The sequence below is a fragment of the Oryzias latipes genome, chromosome 23, assembly GCF_002234675.1.
Source record: "Oryzias latipes chromosome 23, ASM223467v1".
NCBI classification, from domain to species: domain Eukaryota; kingdom Metazoa; phylum Chordata; class Actinopteri; order Beloniformes; family Adrianichthyidae; genus Oryzias; species Oryzias latipes.
The window spans coordinates 1,238,809-1,258,652 of record NC_019881.2 but is presented as its reverse complement, the minus strand read 5'-3'; the positions used below and the strand labels follow the sequence as shown (position 1 = coordinate 1,258,652).

General features: G+C 42.8%; 1 protein-coding gene across 10 annotated transcripts in view; it reads left to right on the top strand.

Annotated features, from left to right (window-relative positions):
* The window catches only part of sox5 (SRY-box 5), a 99,823-nt gene extending 81,094 nt beyond the window's left edge, over nucleotides 1-18,729 (top strand). For 4 of the 10 annotated variants that reach the window (XM_023952083.1, XM_023952082.1, XM_023952080.1 and 1 more), the window contains 6 exons: nucleotides 2,633-2,828; nucleotides 7,109-7,284; nucleotides 10,747-10,849; nucleotides 11,202-11,375; nucleotides 13,609-13,825; nucleotides 15,372-18,729. In XM_023952083.1, the coding sequence (XP_023807851.1) occupies nucleotides 2,633-2,828; nucleotides 7,109-7,284; nucleotides 10,747-10,849; nucleotides 11,202-11,375; nucleotides 13,609-13,825; nucleotides 15,372-15,669 (1,164 nt within the window). In that variant the 3' untranslated portion in view covers nucleotides 15,670-18,729. 10 annotated transcript variants of the gene reach the window in all.
* Nucleotides 18,730-19,844: the final 1,115 nt, after the last annotated feature.

Here is a 19,844-nt window from a genome sequence, read left to right as displayed (position 1 = left end):
AATATTTTATCTCCAAAATCATAAAAGTTACATTTTTGCCTGCTGAGGTTTAAATAACTCTAAAGTGATGAATACTTTTTAAAAGTGCTTTATGACAACAGGTCTGCAAAGTCCACAAAGTGTAGCCCACTGGAATTCTGGGTAAAAATAAAGAAGCCCGAGCCAAGATGTTCAGAAACCAATACAGGGCTATGATGTCATAACACCCTTCACCCGTAGATTTGAGGTTTTCCACCGGTTGTCAGGAAATTTCCGCTCTGATTTCTGGACTTCATGCTTTGGAAAAAGGAGTCAACATAAAAAATACGTCTCATGTCTTTTGTTCTTGGTTTTATTGGAAATCGCTAAAGCAAAAAGCTGCGTCTTCATTTAGGACCAACAGTCAGAACCTAGAAACCGTTTGACTGAATGTGTCAGCGACACATCAGAGTTCTGCCCTTCTGTGGTCCCTCCTTTATCAGTCTGGAGATGTTTCAGGTGAACGCTTTTGTCAGGAAGACCTGAATGTTTTCACCGTTTTCTCTCTCAAATTCAAACCTTTGCAGAAAAAGACAATTAGGTCCAGCATGATAGAACCACAGCAAAGATCTGAGAACTCAGAACTGCTTTCTGGACAGGAGACGTGGCACTGCAGAGATTGGTTGACGAGGTCGTCAGCCAATCAAGACACAGAACTTACCGAAGTAGTGTAAAGAAATGAAAACGTGCAAATTCCACTGAAAGAAAAGGCCACAGTGCATGTCTGAGCAGACGGGGGTTTTCACCTTTGGCTGGAGAAACCTGAGCGGCGGGATGGAGACTGGTCAAAGGTCGCAGGCGGAGCGATGCCAGAAGAACGCAGACGTGGAAGAGCAAACAGTGATTAGCGGCGGTGCGTTTGATTGAACGGTCAGCTGGCGTGACGACATGCAGAACTCCTGTGGATGTCTCCTGCACACGGCGACATCGGCAGAAGTGAAATGTGGCCCCCACTCACACATTGGTGGCCCCCTTCTGCTTCCTCGCCGTGTCTGCGCGTCCCTCTGGCTGTCGCCGTCACTCTGCATGTTCACTCTAAAGCTGGAGAGCGTTTCAGCAGCCAAGACAGACACAAAGGCAATTGTATTAACTCAAGATTCGGAGCCTTTCAGAGGCTTTGGAGTCCTCACAGGCACTTTCATGAGATTTACAGCTTGTTGAACAATGTCTGGCAGTGACGCACACACACTGGAACAAGGCGGTCCAAGCGTCGCGGCTCCACTGTCTAAACTAATTCCTCCACACTGGCATCGCTCAGGTTGGCCACCTTCCCACCGCAGGATTTGGCTTGAAGAGGAAACTCCCCCAAACGCTCCACAAGAGGCTTTATCTGTTTGTAATAAATATTCAGACGACTCGCAGCCAAAGCCACCAAAATGTGGGTCGGGACTGAGAAGATCCTGCTCCTGTTTTCCTCCTCTTCCTCTCCGGCCCATTGTCTCGCTGAAGGCATCTTTGGGGGTCCTCCGTCTATTTAGAAAGAAAGACCCCCCCCCTAATGAAGGACAATCCGGTTAGCCCTTGTCTGGCGCGCACGGACGTGCACGCACACATGCAGGGGCTTAATTGGAAGAGCTTAATTGAGTTGTGAGGGGCTCATAAGGCTTAAGGAGCGGGAATCAGTGAAAGTCGGCCGTAATGAGTGAACAGAAGACAATCCTCTCTGTTTTGGTTCAATCCCACTCTATGCTGTTTAACACTGGCTAAGCAGCAATTAGACTAATGACCAAAAAATACATGGAGATAAATAATCTGCTTGTTAGCTTTCACTTTCTCACCAGCTTTGTAGAAACTTTTATTTTTTATTCCTGTCCGGTTTGAACTTTCTAATCTATTATTCCGAGTCCCGATTGTTTTTCTTTTTTTCCTCTCTCGCCTCTGTGAAGTCGTCCCTCGTCGCATCTGGCTTTTAATTGCGGCGTTTTAATTACACGGAGTGCTTTGTGAGCATCTGCTCCCTCTGTGATCTAATTTCTCCCTTCCTGTCATGTGACCCTCTTAGGTTTCGCCTGATTGGATTAGGTCATCAGCGGGGGTGACGTTGCTATGACAGTTAACGTGATAACGTGCGCGGCGGTCCACCGGCTGATCCACTTAAAGGCCGTTTGTGTTGAAGTTAACACCGCGTTTAACAGAACCGAATCTGCCCAAACTGTTGGTGTCAACAACGTGGAAGGAAAAGTTGCGTGTTTTGCGAGGAGCAGAAGTGCGTGCGGGCGGGAAGCGGCGTGTTCTTGGGGTCATGTGTGATCATCTATGGGTCCTCTTTGTTTGCCCATGACGCTGTTTGCTGGAGCCTGCATGTGAGTGTGGCACTTGCATGAGCATGAGCTGTCCTGCTGACACGCAGGACAGGAAGTCCTCTGCTTTGCATGTCAATGTGGGCGGTCTGCACCATTTCAGTTTGTGTTTGTGCTGAGCTGTGTACACAACAGGCAGTGGCATGCACCCCGTCACCTTGTCATCCCATCAGGCTGCCTTGCATGGGGGTTTCCCCCCGCTCAATTAGTCCCAATTGAGGGAGGAAGGAGGGCGTCCCCCTCTGCCCGCCTCCCACCTCCAAATTCTTGCGGTGGTCCCAGCCAGCGAAACTGTGCTGTTTTGGTTTTTGCAGGACAGTGAGGGTGCACAGCCACTGAACCTGTCGGCCAAGCCTAAGGCAAGCGAGAGCAAGTCACCCAACTCCCCCCCAACTTCCCCACAGGTCCCTGCTGCTGCCGCTGCCGCCACCAAGCTGGGCCCCATCAGCTCCATGAAGCACAGCGCCCCCTCAAGCATTGGAGGACCGCCAAGCAGAGTTAGCTCCATAGGTAAGAGGATTCAGACGGCAGTCACATGATTGATGGTCTTTTGACGGAAGCAAAATGAGGACAGACGAAGCTTTCATGTGGCAGCTTTAGCTCCAGTGTTTACATTCTTTCCACTACCGTTTACGCAGTCAACGAAATTCCAACGAGTTCTGCTGCAGAGAAAAGCCGCTTCACCGAAATGCAACACTTTACGTCAGTAATATGTAGCATATCTGGGAGGGAGGGGGGGAGGGAGGCGAATGCTACTGTAAGATCAAAGTCCAAACTCCAAGAAATCCTATTTCTAACTCTGAAATGATGATCAAACTCCAAAAATATATCAATGTTGTCTTCTTTGGTTTGAACATCTAAACTATTCTCTCCTTAAAAACAAACAGCTGTCCTTTCACATCATAATAAGATGAACTGCTGACATCACAAAAAAATACATCAATATTCTGGATTATCTGCTGTAGCGACACTTTGAATAAACACAATTATATATATATGTATATATGTATATATGCAATAGAGATATAGATGCTTTATTGTTTACTGGATGGACTAAAAAAAGTTGGACTCTATGACTTCTACTGAAGTTAATTAGTCAGTAAAGTAAAAAGAAAAGTGATCTTCAAAAGTCTCAGATAAATGCAAACAGTTTATGTATTGATTTATTTTACAAATCCATCCGACTCTTTGAGGAAAACTTCAAAACATCATTTATGCAAATATTTACTTGTTGTTCTCAGCATTAAAATGTTCCCATAAATAAAAGAAAAACATTAAAAGAACTAAATGCTTAGAATCTGACTTTGTGGATGATTAGAAATATTCTAGAGAAATGCTGTTTAAACAAATGTTCAAAAATAATACTGTTATCTGCAAACTGAAGTACCAATGAAGACAAAGATAACCAATGAGACGGCTAGAAAACCATTGGAAACTATAGCTTCAGCTTCATTTATTAACAATTACAAAATACGATTCCCCATCCTAGAACGTCTCGCCGTCTTCTTTTCTGTCAGAGGAGAAGAACAATCCAAGAAGTTCAATGAACCGGATGTATCTGCAGAGCAGTTCTCTGCTGCCCTCCTCATGGTCTGAGTCAACCCCCTTTACCTCGGGGTCTTGCTGGGGGGGTTTCCAGCAAACATTGACCAATTTTTGACGTAAGCCACTGATCCTCAGGCTCGCTTCCTCAGTCCTGCTGCACTGCAGTCGGCATTTCTCAGCTTTAACTCATAAAGACTTAATAAAGAGGTCAATGAAACGCAACACTTAATAAATAAAACAAGTCAGTAAAAAGCAGGAATTAAACAATGTATGAAAATGTGTTTTATAAAAATGTAAATGAAAACTAGAAGGAGCTGCGTTTCTAGAAGAAATGCAGGTTGAATGTTTTATTGCTGAGTGAAAATGAAGCTTAAAGGGTCATAAAATAAAGAAATGAACAAAGTTAACCAGAAATAAAGTAGAACAGCACAATAACAAAAAATACATGTTGGTGGAAAATGCCAGAGCCGGGTATCGAACCTGCGAGCTTCTGCACCAAGGATTCGTTTATTTCAATGGAGGCAGGAATCCTGGAAATCCTGGAATAATTGGAAAAGTTCAAGGATTTGAAGGAGCAAAAGTCACAGCTGGAAAAATCTGAAAGAGCTGAACATTTGAGTAGATGGATGATTAAAATGGACGAAAAGTTGTAGAAGTTAAGCTGCAAAAAATGAAGGAAGATACTAGAAAAAAGACAGAGAAACAGGAAAATCCTTCCTTTTGATCTCATATTTGCTAAAACTATTTGTTTCTTTCTGTTTTCTTACGCCCACCTGAACAAAAGGTGAAAATGTAGCATCGTCTCGGCTTGAAACGGTAGCGTCCGTCCACGGCTGAGGGTGGCGTCCACGTTGACCACCATGGTCAGGTGAAGCCGCCCCGCTAATGCTAACGACGACTGGAGCTGTGTGCTCCTCCTCACTGGGGGACCATTGTTGCCGGTGCCAGAACCATAATCATAGGCAGCCATACGCACATAGAACATGACATGAATGAGTCACAATTCTGTTCTCCTAATCCCTTTTTCAGGCGGCACGGATAGTTCAAATATTACACATATGTAACAGGCTATAATTAGTGTGTTGTTGTTGTTTTTGCCTCCGTGCTGCTGTTTGCCTGCAGGCGGCTTTATTGTTCTGTGTTTATTAGTGGCTGAAAGAGACAGAGAGACATAGCAGGGAAGGGAGAGAGGAGGATTAGCACTTCTCTCTCTTTTTTCATGAAGCGGGGGAATAATAAAGAGAAGGGGTGCATGACAGACAGGAGCTATCGCCAATGAGATTAGACAAGCCTCTTACATGAGCCAGGACGGCGCAAACATTAATGACACAATGACAGCACACACACAAAGGTTCACACACATGCAAACACAATCCCACCTCCTCCTCAGAGGAAATACGCTGTTTTTTTTCGTTTTTTCTGACTTACTGGCTAATCTCACTGTTTTTCAACAAATCGGCGGATTTAATATCAGATTAGTGGATTCTCGGTCCCAGATGTTTTTTGTTGGGAAAAATGGATTACAGTGTTTAAAGTTTCTGTGTGATCCCCCATCACATGATTTGTGTGTGTGAGTTTTGCCATCTGTTTCCGCTCAGGCCCTCCAGCTAGCACCGCTAGCCGTTAGCGCTCGGCGGGAAAAACTGGACTTCCTGCTACAGGTGGATCCGTGAGAGTCTGAAAAAACATGACCACTTTTTCACTAAAGTTTTCAAATGAGGATTAAGCTTTGCAAACATTTTTTCAAATGCCACAACATCTGTCAGATATTTGACAGATGTATGAAACATGCACTGACACGGACAGAAGGGATGACAAATGTAAAGAATATATATATTTTCTTGAAATAATCAAATTATCTGGTTTAAAAAAAATGTTTTGTGCAAAAGTAGAATCAGAAAATAAAATAAGATAAAAATGACGGGGACCAAAAGAAAAACACTCAAACTAAAAAACTAAAGCACAATTTTTACTTAGGGCAATGAAAAGCGCTGTAAAGAAAAAGAACAGCACAGAAAGGCGAATACAAAAGTAAAAATCACCAGTGACACTTAAAAAAAACTGCCTTACCGGACTCCAAAGTCCGGTTAGCGGTCAACTTTTTACTACTGTAAAAAAAAAGCAATAGTTCGCGGCTCCCGAACACTTTTGTTGGGACTATGATTTCTTAACTGTGATTGGCTAAATGACGTTACAAGCCGTTAAAAACCTGTGGCTCCCCGACCTTCAGAGGCTTTGGGACCAAATGAGAAGAACAGATTTATCTGCTGTTTTTCTGTTCCTGTGACATAAAATGACAATTTAACAGAGAGCATTTAATCATAAATAATATGTAGCAACTTTGCAAATGTGTGGACGCCCCTGAAAACCTGCTTTTATTTCTGAAAATGTGCACAAACATCTGCTCTGCCCTGGCAGGTGTGTTTTAGTGTCTTTTTGTGGTGTTTGTCTCCTCCATCCGGTCAGCTACACATCTAACCGGACCTGACAGATCTCACTTTTCTCTCTGCTTCTGTCATCAAATCTTCCACCGAAAATCTGTCTGAACGTTGCTGGGATTAAAGTGAAGCCCCTTTAATCTGCAGGTTAGGTGGCATCTAAGTGCACATGGAAACGCTGTCAGTCTGGAGATGATCTGACTCCTTTTCTTCTCACTCCTCTGTTCTCCTTCTTGCCCCCCCGCTCATATCCAGATTTTCCAGCTCTGACTTCTGAAAGAGTTCACGGCTCTGTCATCACCAATCTGACGCTGGTAATCTGGCCTGAGATGGCATTAGCGCTGCGGATTAGCGCAGATAATGGCCTCATAAACCAGCAGAGGCTCTTTGTTGAGAAGCGACCCGTCTGATGGAGCGAGCCGATAGCGCCGCACACACAGCCGTCCTGCCAGAACACGCAGCCTCACCAGTGTGACGGCTCTCCTGTAGCGCTGCTCAGGTCTGCATCTCAAGCAGGTGGAGAGCTGCTGCATGAAGCGCAGCGAGCCAGAGGCGCAGTGGCTCACACGCCCTGTTTCACCTCCAAGTGGTCCGTAAATGCCATGTGTGTCTGCGAGAAACAAACATGTATGCTAATGTCTTCACTTCATGGGTCAGATGCTTTCAATGGAGTGAAAACCCCCCTGCTAGCTTGAGGAAGCAAACAGACTCACACGGAGCTGCCTCAGGGTTTCTGGACTTGCAGACATGCAGCAGCTTGGCTTTGACTGACGGACTGCTTTCCTGCACCTTGGTGTTTGGTCCCAGCAGACTTGCTATCGTCGCTGTCCTCAACGGCCTACATGAACGACCACGAGGCGGTGACCAAGGCCTTCGCCGAGGCGCGGCAGATGAAGGAGCAGCTGAAAAGAGAGCAGCAGGTCCTGGACGCCAAGGTGGCAGCCGTCAGCAACCTGGGCCTCAACAACGGCCGCTCGGACAAGGTTTGATTTCATTTTTTGATTTGAAATGGTTTATTTCGAGCAATCACAGAATAAAACACAAACCAATACAATCAGCAGTCATACATTCATACAAATCGTATCGTATCAAACTTAGGATGATTACATATTCAATCAAAGATTGCTTGAAAGAGAGCGGAAGAAAGCCAACTTATATAAACACCAGTTCACCAAGCGGGTACACTTCCTGTTTGAAGCACATGTGGAAACAAAAGTAATGAGAATCAGGTCAGTTCCACAGCTAACCACTAGGTGTTCTGTAACACAAGCAAATCTGATTCTCACACGGTCTTTACAGATTTACTAAAGCTAAATTTAATACTTCTGACTGTTTTTGTAGAACCACTTTAATTCATTGATCTAAACGAATTCCTTTATTTTCTATCAAACTCCAGTTGTCCTAAGAGGAAAACGGGAAACAGACCAAAGAGCACTTTTTAAATGTCACTGTACCAGTAAGAATGACTAAGAAAGGATCCATCTAAAGGGATAAAACACTGAATGGAACAGAAACAGAAATAATGATGTATGATTTAAGCTCAAATCAGCACTTTGAGCAACTTTCAGCATCTGTGGCAAACAATGCAGTTTGTTCAGAGCCAGCAGAAATATTTTTGTGTCGTTTGTCCTGATATTAGCACGTTGCTCGGATGCTAATTAGCTAATTAACTTGCTGGGGAAAATCGCTTTATGATCAGTTTAGGGCAGCCCTCATTTTTTTAATTATTGAAAGTTTCAATAAGAACAATAAATGTTTTAAAGTCTCCAAATGTAATATCATCCGATGCTCCGTTAAAAGCTTTTTCCTGAGACACAAAAACACACACTCTTTGTCTGACTGCAACTCTTCAACCCATTCACAAAATTCCAACAGAAGCCGTTTTTATGCAGAACTGTCCAAACGCCGTCAGACGGGTTCTGATGCGTCACACTCAATGCTCAGAATCCATATGAAGGAGGTTAATTAGGTAAATGCTGAAATACTTACAGTAATTTAAAGAGGACCAGCACTGCAGCCGGGGTGAAAGGGTTCAGCAAAACACGTCAAGTTTTTTTCTGAATCTGCCCGATTCAAAACAAAACGATGAAACTCCCATAATTAAAACGCTGAATAAATGTGATGCATTTTCTGTGTTTCTGTGTTAAAATAACTGATGTTTAGGATTTTAAATGGACATTTATTGCTTTATTTAGGTGAATTATTCTGCAGATTTTACCTGCAACTTCTGTACATGTTTGATTTAGCATTATAGGTTTTCTAAATTAAAGTGTGATTTTTCTATGTACATATATATATATATATATATATATATATATATATATATATATATATATATATATATATATATATATATATATATATATATATATATATATATATATATATATATATATATATATATATATATATATATATATATATATTTATATATTATTCTGCGCCTTTCAAACATGAGAATTACAAACAGACGAGTGTTTTATCTCCTCAGTTGAATATTGGAAACTAAAACCGTAAATCAGAAATAGTCCTCCCGAGCCGTGCCATCTCAGTTTCCGTCGTGTAACATTTAGTCTTGCCGCACGCCATCCGTGCCGCTCCACGTTGGAGGCAAATCGGCGCACAATGCCCCGGCTGAAAATGTGTTGAGCGCAAACAGGAGCAGATAAGGTGACACCGGAGGCATCCCAGAGGTAATGAGTGTGTCTATAAGGCGAGCCCGTGTGTGTGTGTGTGTGTGTGTGTGCACGTGTGCGTGCATGCGTGCGGGGCAGAGCGAAGCGGCATGGAGACGGTAATGTGAAATGACGGCGCCCGCTCCTTGGCAGCGTTGCTAAATTGTGGTTATTTGTTAAACACATTCAGAGTCAGCTGGTGCCTCACACTCAACATATAGTTCTCTAAATATACACTTCAAAAAAGTCTCAAATTGCACGGATCCTCGGCGCTGACATTCAACAGCTCCATCTGTGTCTTTCTGCCTCTTTCTGCTCAGATGTGACACACTTCAAACGCCGCAGCATGAAAAGCGCCTCGCCGTGTTCGTCTCCATAGAGCGTCCCCACACATTTATCTAGACGGAGCAGTTTGACACCTAAACTCTGAAAAAACTGACATTTACCAACAATTTAATACCGGAAACCTTCTTTAAGCTAAATCAGGGTTTTTTTAAAAAGATATAATGTCTTGTTGTTTTTTTAAGGATTTGGAGATAAATTTTTCGATTCCTGTCGACGCAGGACAAACCCCATCCTCTCCCAAAAGCGCTCTCCCCCCTGCCCTTTGGCTTTGTGCGGCGCTCTCGGCGTGGGGACGCGGCGGCGTCATCCCTGACACACTCGCAGGATTAGTTTTGTCACTACTTTGTGTCTTGGCTCCGGTGTCAGCCATTCAATCCACTTTTCTGGTGTTCTGCAGCGCGGCTTAACGTCAGACTAGGCTGTCATCCACTCCGTCTCCCCGTTCACCAGCAGAGCCATCGGCACCCGCGTGTTTCATCTGAAAATCTAAAAGCCTGGGAGACATTTTGTTCTCTTTTTTTCCCAGTAAATGAGGGATTTACATACAAGAAAACCCAAATTCATTAAAGGTTATTATGCAGTCATCAAAACACAGCAAATCGAACATAAAATACTTTTTAAATGGTTTGAACAGAAGACAATTAGAGCGCCGCCGCGTTGGTGGCTTTTATTCTCCCTCCTTCCTGTCTGTTTATTCCACTCTGGGGGGGAAATTATCTCTAACAATTAAAGTCCATTGAGCTTAAAACAGGAGAAAAAGCATTTCATTATCATTCTGCCCCCCCTCCATCCAGCCAGCCGGCGAGCAGGGGTCACGCCTAAATGGAGAGGGACACTTTTTGGGAAGCTCGTTGGAGAAGACCGCAGTGTTTTGGGTTGCGCTCTTAATCGTGTAATTAAACTGTGGAAAAAAAAAAAAAAAAAGCACGCCGGCGCTGGAGCTGCACGCCACTCGTGTGTGCAAGGGGAGAGCGTGCCCGCCGCTTGCATTAAGCATGTAAATGCTCGCTAAATCAGCTTTTTATTGGTTGTAATAAATACCCAGGGGGCCGTGCGGCGTGGCCTCGCTCTTGTCCACGCGGCGCTAATGCGTCGACCCTCAGGGCCTCTGCAAGAGAGAGGCGAGCGCCGCACTCCACTCTCGCAGGTGGCTGCCAGGAGTCGCCACACAAACCGGGATTTGATGCGCCGCACGCTCACACTGCAGTAAACATCCACATCCCACTAAATGCATCTGCGTGTTTGCATGCAGACGCGCTCCTGCAACTGGATGTCAACGAAAGGAACAGCAATTATTGGCCAGGTTTTTCTTTGTTTGTGGGGAAAAATGTTGTTCTGATTTGTGGTTTTGGTTCATTCACTGGCTTTGGCGGCGTGTGACTCAGCCGCTGACCCCTGCAACTGTCAACTGTTTGTGCCGTTCAGGACAAAGCTGCCTTGGAGAGCTTGAGTCAGCAGCTGAAGCAGCAGGCGGAGGACAAGTTCAGCCACGCCATGCTGGACTTCACCATGAGCGGCGACTCGGACGGTGAGCGGGACACACGGCTAACAGAGACGCTCCACATCCATCCTCAGGAGGGGCGGAGCAATTTATTAAGGAATTCATAATCCTATTGACAGATCAGATGGATCTATCTGTGGCAAGCTGTCAATCAAATGAACCTACACCATTGTTCAATCTTTTCTATTTTGAAAAATACCATCTGGATTCCGGCTCTGTAGGTTTATTTCACTCAAACTAAAACTTCACCTAAACTCAAATTCTTTAGCCTTTTTCAGGTCAGTCAATGATCTAATCACATCGTCACACGATGATTCGACCTGAATCCTTATTAAATGAATCTTCAGTCGTTTGAGTGCACCTCCTCCTCTTCCTCCAGGTTCCCCCAGCGTGTCGGACTCCAGGATATTTCGCGAGTCTCGGGGGCGGAGCAACAACGAGCCGCACATCAAGCGGCCCATGAACGCCTTCATGGTGTGGGCCAAGGACGAGAGACGGAAGATCCTGCAGGCCTTCCCGGACATGCACAACTCCAACATCAGCAAGATCCTGGGTAAGACCTGCCGACCCCGCCCCCGCCGCCGGCGTTCCTCAGCAAGCGTTAACGAACGGCTGAGGCGGCGCGCAGCCCCGACAAATGATGATATAATTCATTATGCATTAAACAAGCAGCGCGGGGCCGCCTGACATTTCGCTCAGACCGCCGGGACGGGCCCTGACATTTTAAAGAGCTCCTAAGCGTTTTATAACAGAGGGAAATCTGGTTTTAATAAGCCCCCACCCCCCCCAACTGCTAACAGATCGCAGGCAGAGAAAACAGCTGACAGCTTTTACCCATTAAACATCCAGTAGTCAAGTGCAAACTCAGGCCAGATATGAAGCGCTCACGGCTGGAAGACGAGCTAACATACCTCCCACACACACACACACACACGTGCACATGGAGGGGGGGGGCTGCCATAACCGGTGTGAGCGTGGATTCAGAGCCCACAGATGACAGAAGGTTAAGTGAAGTCCTCATTAGTTGAGATGAGTACCTGTCGTCCCGGCGCTGCTCCTCATTAACCGCCTTTTACTCTCTTTTGGATTCTTTTGCCCACTTTACGCGTGTCGTTTAGGCAGAATGGAGCAGCGTTTCAACATTTACTCGGTGTCTCTGATATTTACAAGAATTAAAGTCAAGAGTCTCACTGGTATAAACATTAGGTACATGTAAACTAGAAAATAAAATGCTAAGCTCAAGCACAATTGATATTTGGTTTTCTCTGGTTGCGTTTTTATCATTTACATTTAAAGCCTTTATTAGTAGACTAGTTAACGTTTTTCCTTGTTAATCATTCAAATTTTTATTTGATCCATATCATGTCAGGGACGTTAAATAGATGCCATGCACAGTTTTCCATGCTAACGTTTTTTTTGCTAAAGGTATTTTCCGCACATCGGATTCTATCGTCAATGAACGGCCTATTTTTGTAATTTTTTTCTATTTTCATAAAGACGCATTAAGTGAAACCAGAGTCAGAGATAAGTGAGTCAGACTGTCTGAACTGTGTTCTGAGTCATTTTAGAACTGTTTCGTAACATGCTACACGTTAGCCACGTTAGAAGCGTTAATCGAGTTAATGTAATCACAAAACCTTCTTTGCAACATGTTTAAAAAAAAACAGACTGATACGGCTACAAAAAGTTACTGAGATTACACTAACTCCTAACTTTGTTTAAAAAACACACAAACACACACCGCTACATGTTAGCCACGTTAGCCTATTTACAGTAACAGCCAGTCTTCTTTGCAACACGTAAAAGAACAGACGATCCGGCTAAAACAAACATTACTGTGGCTATGCTAACTCTTATCCTGGTTAGAAACACATAGAAACCCCACAGTGCTACACCGCTACATGCTAGATATGTTACAAAAACACTGAATTGTGGTTGCAACTCGTAAAAAGACAGACTGATATTCTGTCAGCGCCGTGTACCTCTTAAACTATGGCATCAGAAAGCTAAACCACAATTAATCCATATATAAATAATCCATATATAAAGCATTTTATGTAAAAAAGTCTTTTAAGTCGACCTTACAGTACCAAGAAATGATTGAAAAAATGGAAATTAGTGTTTATAACATTTTCTGTTTCGTTTCTCTGATGATGGAGGAGATAAGAAAAGCTTAGAATTATTTATTTTTCAAATCGTGAGTCAAAAGAAAATTAAAAAATGCAGTTTGAGAAAGATCATATATATATATATATATATATATATATATATATATATATATATATATATATATATATATATATATATATATATATATATATATATATATATATATATATATACACACACAAACAAACACATAGATCCACGTACGACTTTGCTTTCCTCATCCGAGCTGGAATCCAGATCAAAACTGTACAGCTGGTGTAATGTTAGGTTTAGGATGTGAGGGGCTGTAAGCTAGCAGGATAGCATGTAAACAGAGAGCTCTCGGTTATTGATGATGGGAAGTGGGAGGTGCGATTGCTCTGCACCAGCAGACCGGCTGAGGTGAATTTCTAATGAACTACTGTGGCTCTGCAGAAACTATGTTTTTATTTTTTAATTTGGCTAAAAACCACATAACCATAATTAAAAGACCACAGTGAACTCTTTTACGAAGATGATTGGAGTGGAACATTAAAATATGTGTTGTTTTAGCTGTATACATATTTTTGAGAACGAAAAACTGAGTGAGCGTTTTTTTGGGGGGTAATCCCTGACGATGCGTTTGTCTGTGCGTCCAGGCTCCCGCTGGAAAGCCATGACTAACCTGGAGAAGCAGCCGTACTATGAAGAGCAGGCCCGTCTCAGCAAGCAGCACCTGGAAAAGTACCCGGACTACAAGTACAAGCCACGGCCCAAGCGCACCTGCCTGGTGGACGGCAAAAAGCTCCGCATCGGCGAGTATAAGGCCATCATGAGGTCCCGCCGACAGGAAATGAGGCAATACTTCAGCGTAGGGTGAGAGTGCTGTCCGGGACAGTTCATGTGATTCAAGTCAGGGCATGTGATAGTGTGGTGGCTCTTTAAATAAAAATACATTTAAACATTTGTAGAAAAAAAAGACGTCTGATCCCACAGTTCTTTGCTGCTGTCACATGGGGATAGTCCTGTGGACTGAGCATGAGTGGGCGTAGGATACCAACAGTTACCTTCTCTGTTTCTGGTTTGGTTTGTTTTTTACACACGACGTTCTCAGGAGCAAAATCCCTGAAACAATCACAGCTCCAAATGAGTTTCAATCAAGACCCAGACAGAGACAACAGGCTATAATAAGTGCCTGTACCCCCTCCCCACACCCGCCTCACTCTGTTTGACTCACTGTTTTTTTAACTGTTACAACCATTGACTGTATAAGAGAACTGGACTGAGTGACCCCTCCCCCCTTGCATTCCAAACAGGAAGTATCTGCTGGCTCCAAGAAGCCAAAATCCCATGAATTGCCGCCCTAACCCCCATAAAACTAGATAGTTCAGCACTGTAAGGAGCCCTGGATTTTAAAAGCAATTCTGACACCACGCTCACTTCTTTTCTTTTCTTTTTAAAGCGGATATGACTTTATCGACCTGATGAAGTTAAAATCTAATTATGAGCGTTTATGAGGATTATTTACGATCCACTGTCTTCTGAAGATTAAAACGTTGATGGTTTATTAAAAGATACATCTAAATACACCTTTTTTGGTAAAAATTGTTCCAACGCAATGCATTGTGGTCTATATTGTCTGATCTAGTGAGCATTGATGCACACTGGTTTTTTGCAGAGACTTCTGGGAAATTTCTAGGGCTCTGGATTTTGGGATTGTAGATTCAGACACACTAGAACATGGAGAACGCTCTATATAGTGAATAGGGAAGGAATTCAGACCCAACCATTGACTTCTATTGAGAAATAAACATTACTTGTCAGAAGAAACACTCTTGTTCTGATACATTTTTAACATATTCTTTCTCATTTTTCTATTCTATTATTTTTTATTACAAGTTATTCAAGTTCTAAACTGAAAATCCGATGCCTCAGTAAAAGGACAGTAGGTGGTCCCTTCTGGCCCCCACGTTGTACATTCGAGACGTTTGATTGACAGTTTCTGCCGAGTCCGTTTTCAAGTGGTGGGGGTGTGGCCTTCCAACAAGCTCACTCCTGATTGGCAATAAGTCATAATGACTTGACCCAATCACTGCTTACTGATGTCATCTGGCTCCAACGTGGCGACGAGCATTTTGTAAAAAAGTGGCGGCTGAGTTGACTTCATTTGGAAGTAACCATCTTCTTTGGGTGACATCATCACTTTTATCATTTATGCACTTCGGTTCAGTAAATCTCTCCTCTTAAGAGATTCAGGGTTCACTTGTTTGTTCTGCCTGAATTTAGGGGAACTTTAGAGCCAAAATAATAGTTGTTTGGACATTTAAATGTTAAAAACTGGTTTTCTGGTTTGTTATTTGCATTTAGGTGTCATACTTCAGCGCTTGAACTTCTTTAATGTCTTTGTCTTCCTGTGTTACAGGCAGCAAGGCCAGCTGCCCCTATCCTCTGCTGGAGTGGTCTACCCCGGTGCCCTGACCATGGCAGGAATGCCCTCCCCCCAGATGCCCTCAGAGCACTCGAGCATGTCCAGCAGCCCCGAACCCACCGCCAACCACCACCCCAACCCCAACCTGGCCGGCCTGAAGGGAGACGAGCCCCGAATCAAGGAGGAAGAGCTGCGGCTCGACGACAGCAACGGCGACGCGTACGACGACTTCGACTACGAGGACGAAGAGGCGGACTACGCCAGTGACAACGAGAACCACATCACCCAATAAACCCAAGATCCCCAAATTCCCATCAATCAGGAAAGTTCTCCTTCATCCCGCCCCCTAACCAACTCGCCCATCCTCCTTTAGAAGGACTCTGTGGACAGAGCCCAAACTGCCTCCCACTGGAGTCCTGACACCAGCATCTGACCAATCAACGGAAGCACAGGACCTGTCTGTCACACTGACTGTTACACAAGCTGGAGTCTGGGAGGAAGAGCGGACCACGCCAGCCGAGAAGCTCGCTGAGGAGGATTCAAGTACTACTGCATTATGTACTGCCATGAGTGAGGAGAGAAAAACACTTTTAGTGCTGTTTGTAAAAAGAAAAGTCAAATGAAAACAGTGGACCTGTCACAGGCTAACAGATGACACTTTAAGACGGAGGACCTGTTTATTATCAAAGACACTTTGAAAACAACCGCTTTTTTTGTTCTTTGGTTCTATAATATTCTCACTCAGGTACACGGTGCCAATAAGTGGCTTGTGAATGTGATTTGTTGTTTTTGTGCTACAAGTTTGGATAATAATAGAAAAAAGAGACTTTTCTTTTTTCCCCCTTTTCTGTTGTAAAGCACCTGAAAGACAGACGTTATTTTTGAGCAGAAACAGGTTTTTCCCCCCGTTTTTCAGCCTCACTGTGTGCTGTCGGCGATGCTCCCTCTCTTTTTAAAAGGTTGTCTCTGTTTTTGGCCAATGATGGTCCAGCCCTTTTGGACGCCATAGGGACCGTCCCAGTCGTCAGAGGGGGGAGAAAAGGCTCGTTTCTCTGGCGTCACGGAGCAGAAACAAAAGCACTGTGTTGTGAGACAATCCGCCACTTTTCTCGCTCCGCCTCTTTTACCCGGAAACCCGTCGCAACGCCGCCCGAACCCTCCGACAGCCCGTGTCGGCGTGTGTGTGTTCCTCCTGACCGGACGCTTGCACTTCTTCTTTTTCTACGTGCAAAAAGAAGCTTAAAAACTCTGGAAAGACAGGCAACTTCTTTTGCTGCTGTTGCTGCAACACAAACACACACACACACAAACACACACACAAGCTGTGCCCTCAAGTGTTTTTTCTGCTCCCGCCAATCACGTCATCCTGCTGTATCCCAGTGGGTGGAGCCGAGGTGAAGTCAGCCAGTCAGTGTTTCTGTTTGTATTTGAATTTTTTTATTTTAATATTATTATTATTATTATTATTTCTCTTCAAACTGCCTCTAGACTAATAATATTATTAACAATAATTATAAGAATGGTCAGCATTTCCTAAGTTTAGTAAGTTATGTACAGTATAATTTATTTTTCTTCTCGTCAATAAAACATTATTCTATTTAGCTGTTAGGTATTTAGATTTGAGGAGTTTTCCTTTTTTTTTTAAATGCGTTTGTTTTGTATTAATTCTTCGGACGGCGGAGCGGGCGGCTGTCAGCCCTCCTCCCAGCCGAACACCTGTTGTCCAGGTCATTGACTGTATATGACAGCTGGAATAAGTGACTCCGCCCCCTTGGCGTTCCAAATAGGAAGTACCAGCGGGCTCACAGAGGAATAAACGACTATTCCAACTACTGCTACATTTGTTTACATGTTCTTAATGATCCGCATCTATTTGTCTTTAGTTCAAGTTATTGAAATTCTGAACTGACCAATCAGACGCCTCGACATAAGCATGCGGTCTCACGTCAGTCGTCCCAAACGTTTGATTGACAGATTCCCCTGAGCCCGCTTTCAAGTGTTAGGGGCGTGATTGGAGTAGAAATGTTGACCCGGACAGATCTCTGCTTCCTGACGATGTTGCGTTCCGACATCCGTATCGCGGAAAAATGACTTTGTTGGAACCAGAAGTGAGCCATTTTCTATGGATGACATCACAGTCACTCGGTCCAGTTCTCATATACAGTCAACAGTCCAAGCCCATTTCTAAGAAGCACTCAAACTTTTTTTTCTTTTATTGCCATCATAATTTAATTTGTAATGATTATCACCATGTATAATGTGAAGGTTTTCTCTCTTTGTGTTTTCTTGTCTTTCGTTTCTTGGGAAAGCAGTTGGCTAATTGTTTTCTGTGAACAAAGAGACCCGGTGTCCATGTTTGGCCGCCTCGTGGGGACACAGTGGAACGTCTTTGGCTCTGATCCTCTTCGAGATAAAAAAAAAAAAGAAACTTAAGTTACGTATTTTAAATAATCGTCATGACAACAATCAAATCCTATGCTGTCCCTGCTTAAAACCCTTGTACATAGATATTTTCTGTGATGCCAGACATTTTTCAATCAGAGGAAAGGCAGTGTTTACAGCGATCCGCCAAAGATCTTCCACTGTGTGTCCATAAGCGAGGGTGTCGGCTCGACCTTTCGACCTTGTCCAGGAGCCCTTTGCCGCTCCGCGTGACGCTGCAGGAGCCGTGATTATTCTTCAGGCGTGACGTCACGTAGTGATTCCGCCGCCATTTTTTAAAACCTTTTTTGGATGTTTCTATTTGAAGAAGAACCTCCGGGTCTCGACTGTGCTGTAAAGTCCCCCCCTGTTATCAGAACACGGATGCTGGAGAGACACGTGGGGAGGGGTCCTCATGGTACCGTGAGAACATGTGAGAACATGTGAGAACATGTGCGACAGTCACACGTCAATCATCCCTGCTGGCAAGGTCTGTCCCCCACATGGAGACAATGAAAATGATGATCATGTTATTTAAGACAATCAGTCATGAGTGGAGCTCAAAATGAAGTGAGATTTATAACAAACATAAGATATCTGACCGTCTCAGCTTAAAAAAATCAAGATAACTATGTAAATATAACATAGAGTTATAGATTTATATTTTGTTCATAACACAGTGTAATATAAGTTGTATATTTCTTTTTTTTCTTCTCCCTACTGTCTCTTTTATTGATGTTATCCATGCCACAGAAAAGCTAGAGTTGCAGGACTCGCACAAAAAAATGAAGAAAAATATCAAAGACATAAAGAAAAAAACCACAAAAAAAGAAGAAGCCGTGGGCTGCCACCACCATCTGTTCTAAGTTCACTTTTTTTCAGTATTACGCCAGACAAGGCTCTAATAAAGACAGCAATGTGTTCAGTAAAACTGGTGTGGGTCCCTTCTTTCCTCCACGCACACGTGCACGCACTTCCAACATGTCGTCCATGTTGTTTGGGGGTTTTTGGGTCTTTATTAGCAGCAAATTATCAGAAAAGACAATCAATACATGACATGAAAGTCCTAGAATTAAGAGGGGAAATTCATAAAATTATAATAAAAGAAATCAAGATTTTAAAACAATAAAATCCTTAATTTGTAATTCTGGTCGTTTTAGCTCTAAAATTACAACTTTCTGAAGCAAAACATTAAAACTTTTCATCTCATAAATCAACAAAAAAGCGCCTATAATTGTACAAATTCCATTTAAAGTTTGATTAAAAGTCGACATTTTAAGACTTTTTGCTCATCAAATTTTGGACTCGCTTCTAGAAAAAGGGTTCATATTTTCCTATAATTTTACGACTTTAACCACTTAGATGACCCCCCCCCCCCCCTTCCATTGAGGTGTTCTCCCTATGACAAAGGTGGATAAAGGTGGAAAGATTTCATGTAATCCATGGACACCAGTGAAGATCACAAATCATTGAAGGAAAAAGGTTCAGAGCACTGTCTAGTGGGTCTAGATGACCCCACTTCCAATGTTAAAGTGCCTAGGATAGCACAAGGGATTAACAAAATTTTTATTTTTACAAAATTTCATATTTTATGACTAGGTTTTTCTAATATTTGTACAACTCTATTCCTAAAACATTTTCTCAGTTTTACTACTTTTACTTGTAAAATTTTATAATTTCTCGTAAAGTTTTGACACATTTTCCCGTAAATTTACAACTTTATTTTCAAAAAATAACTTTATACTTTATTTTCATAAATTTAGTCTTTTTCTCATCATTTTACAACTTTGTTCTAATAGAATTTTGACTTTTTAAAATTATTTTCTACTTTATTCTCAATTTTTTTCATCGTTTTTATTCCTTAATTCTTGTAGTTTTAACATTTTCTCATAATTTTTCAACTTTATTCTCTTGTTTTTTTAAATATATTTTTACAACTTGATTTCCATAGTTTTTTTTTTCTCATTTCTTTATAATTATTTTGTTACAATTTTTAAAAATTATTTTACAACTTTATTCTTGAAATGAAAAATCTTAATTAAATGC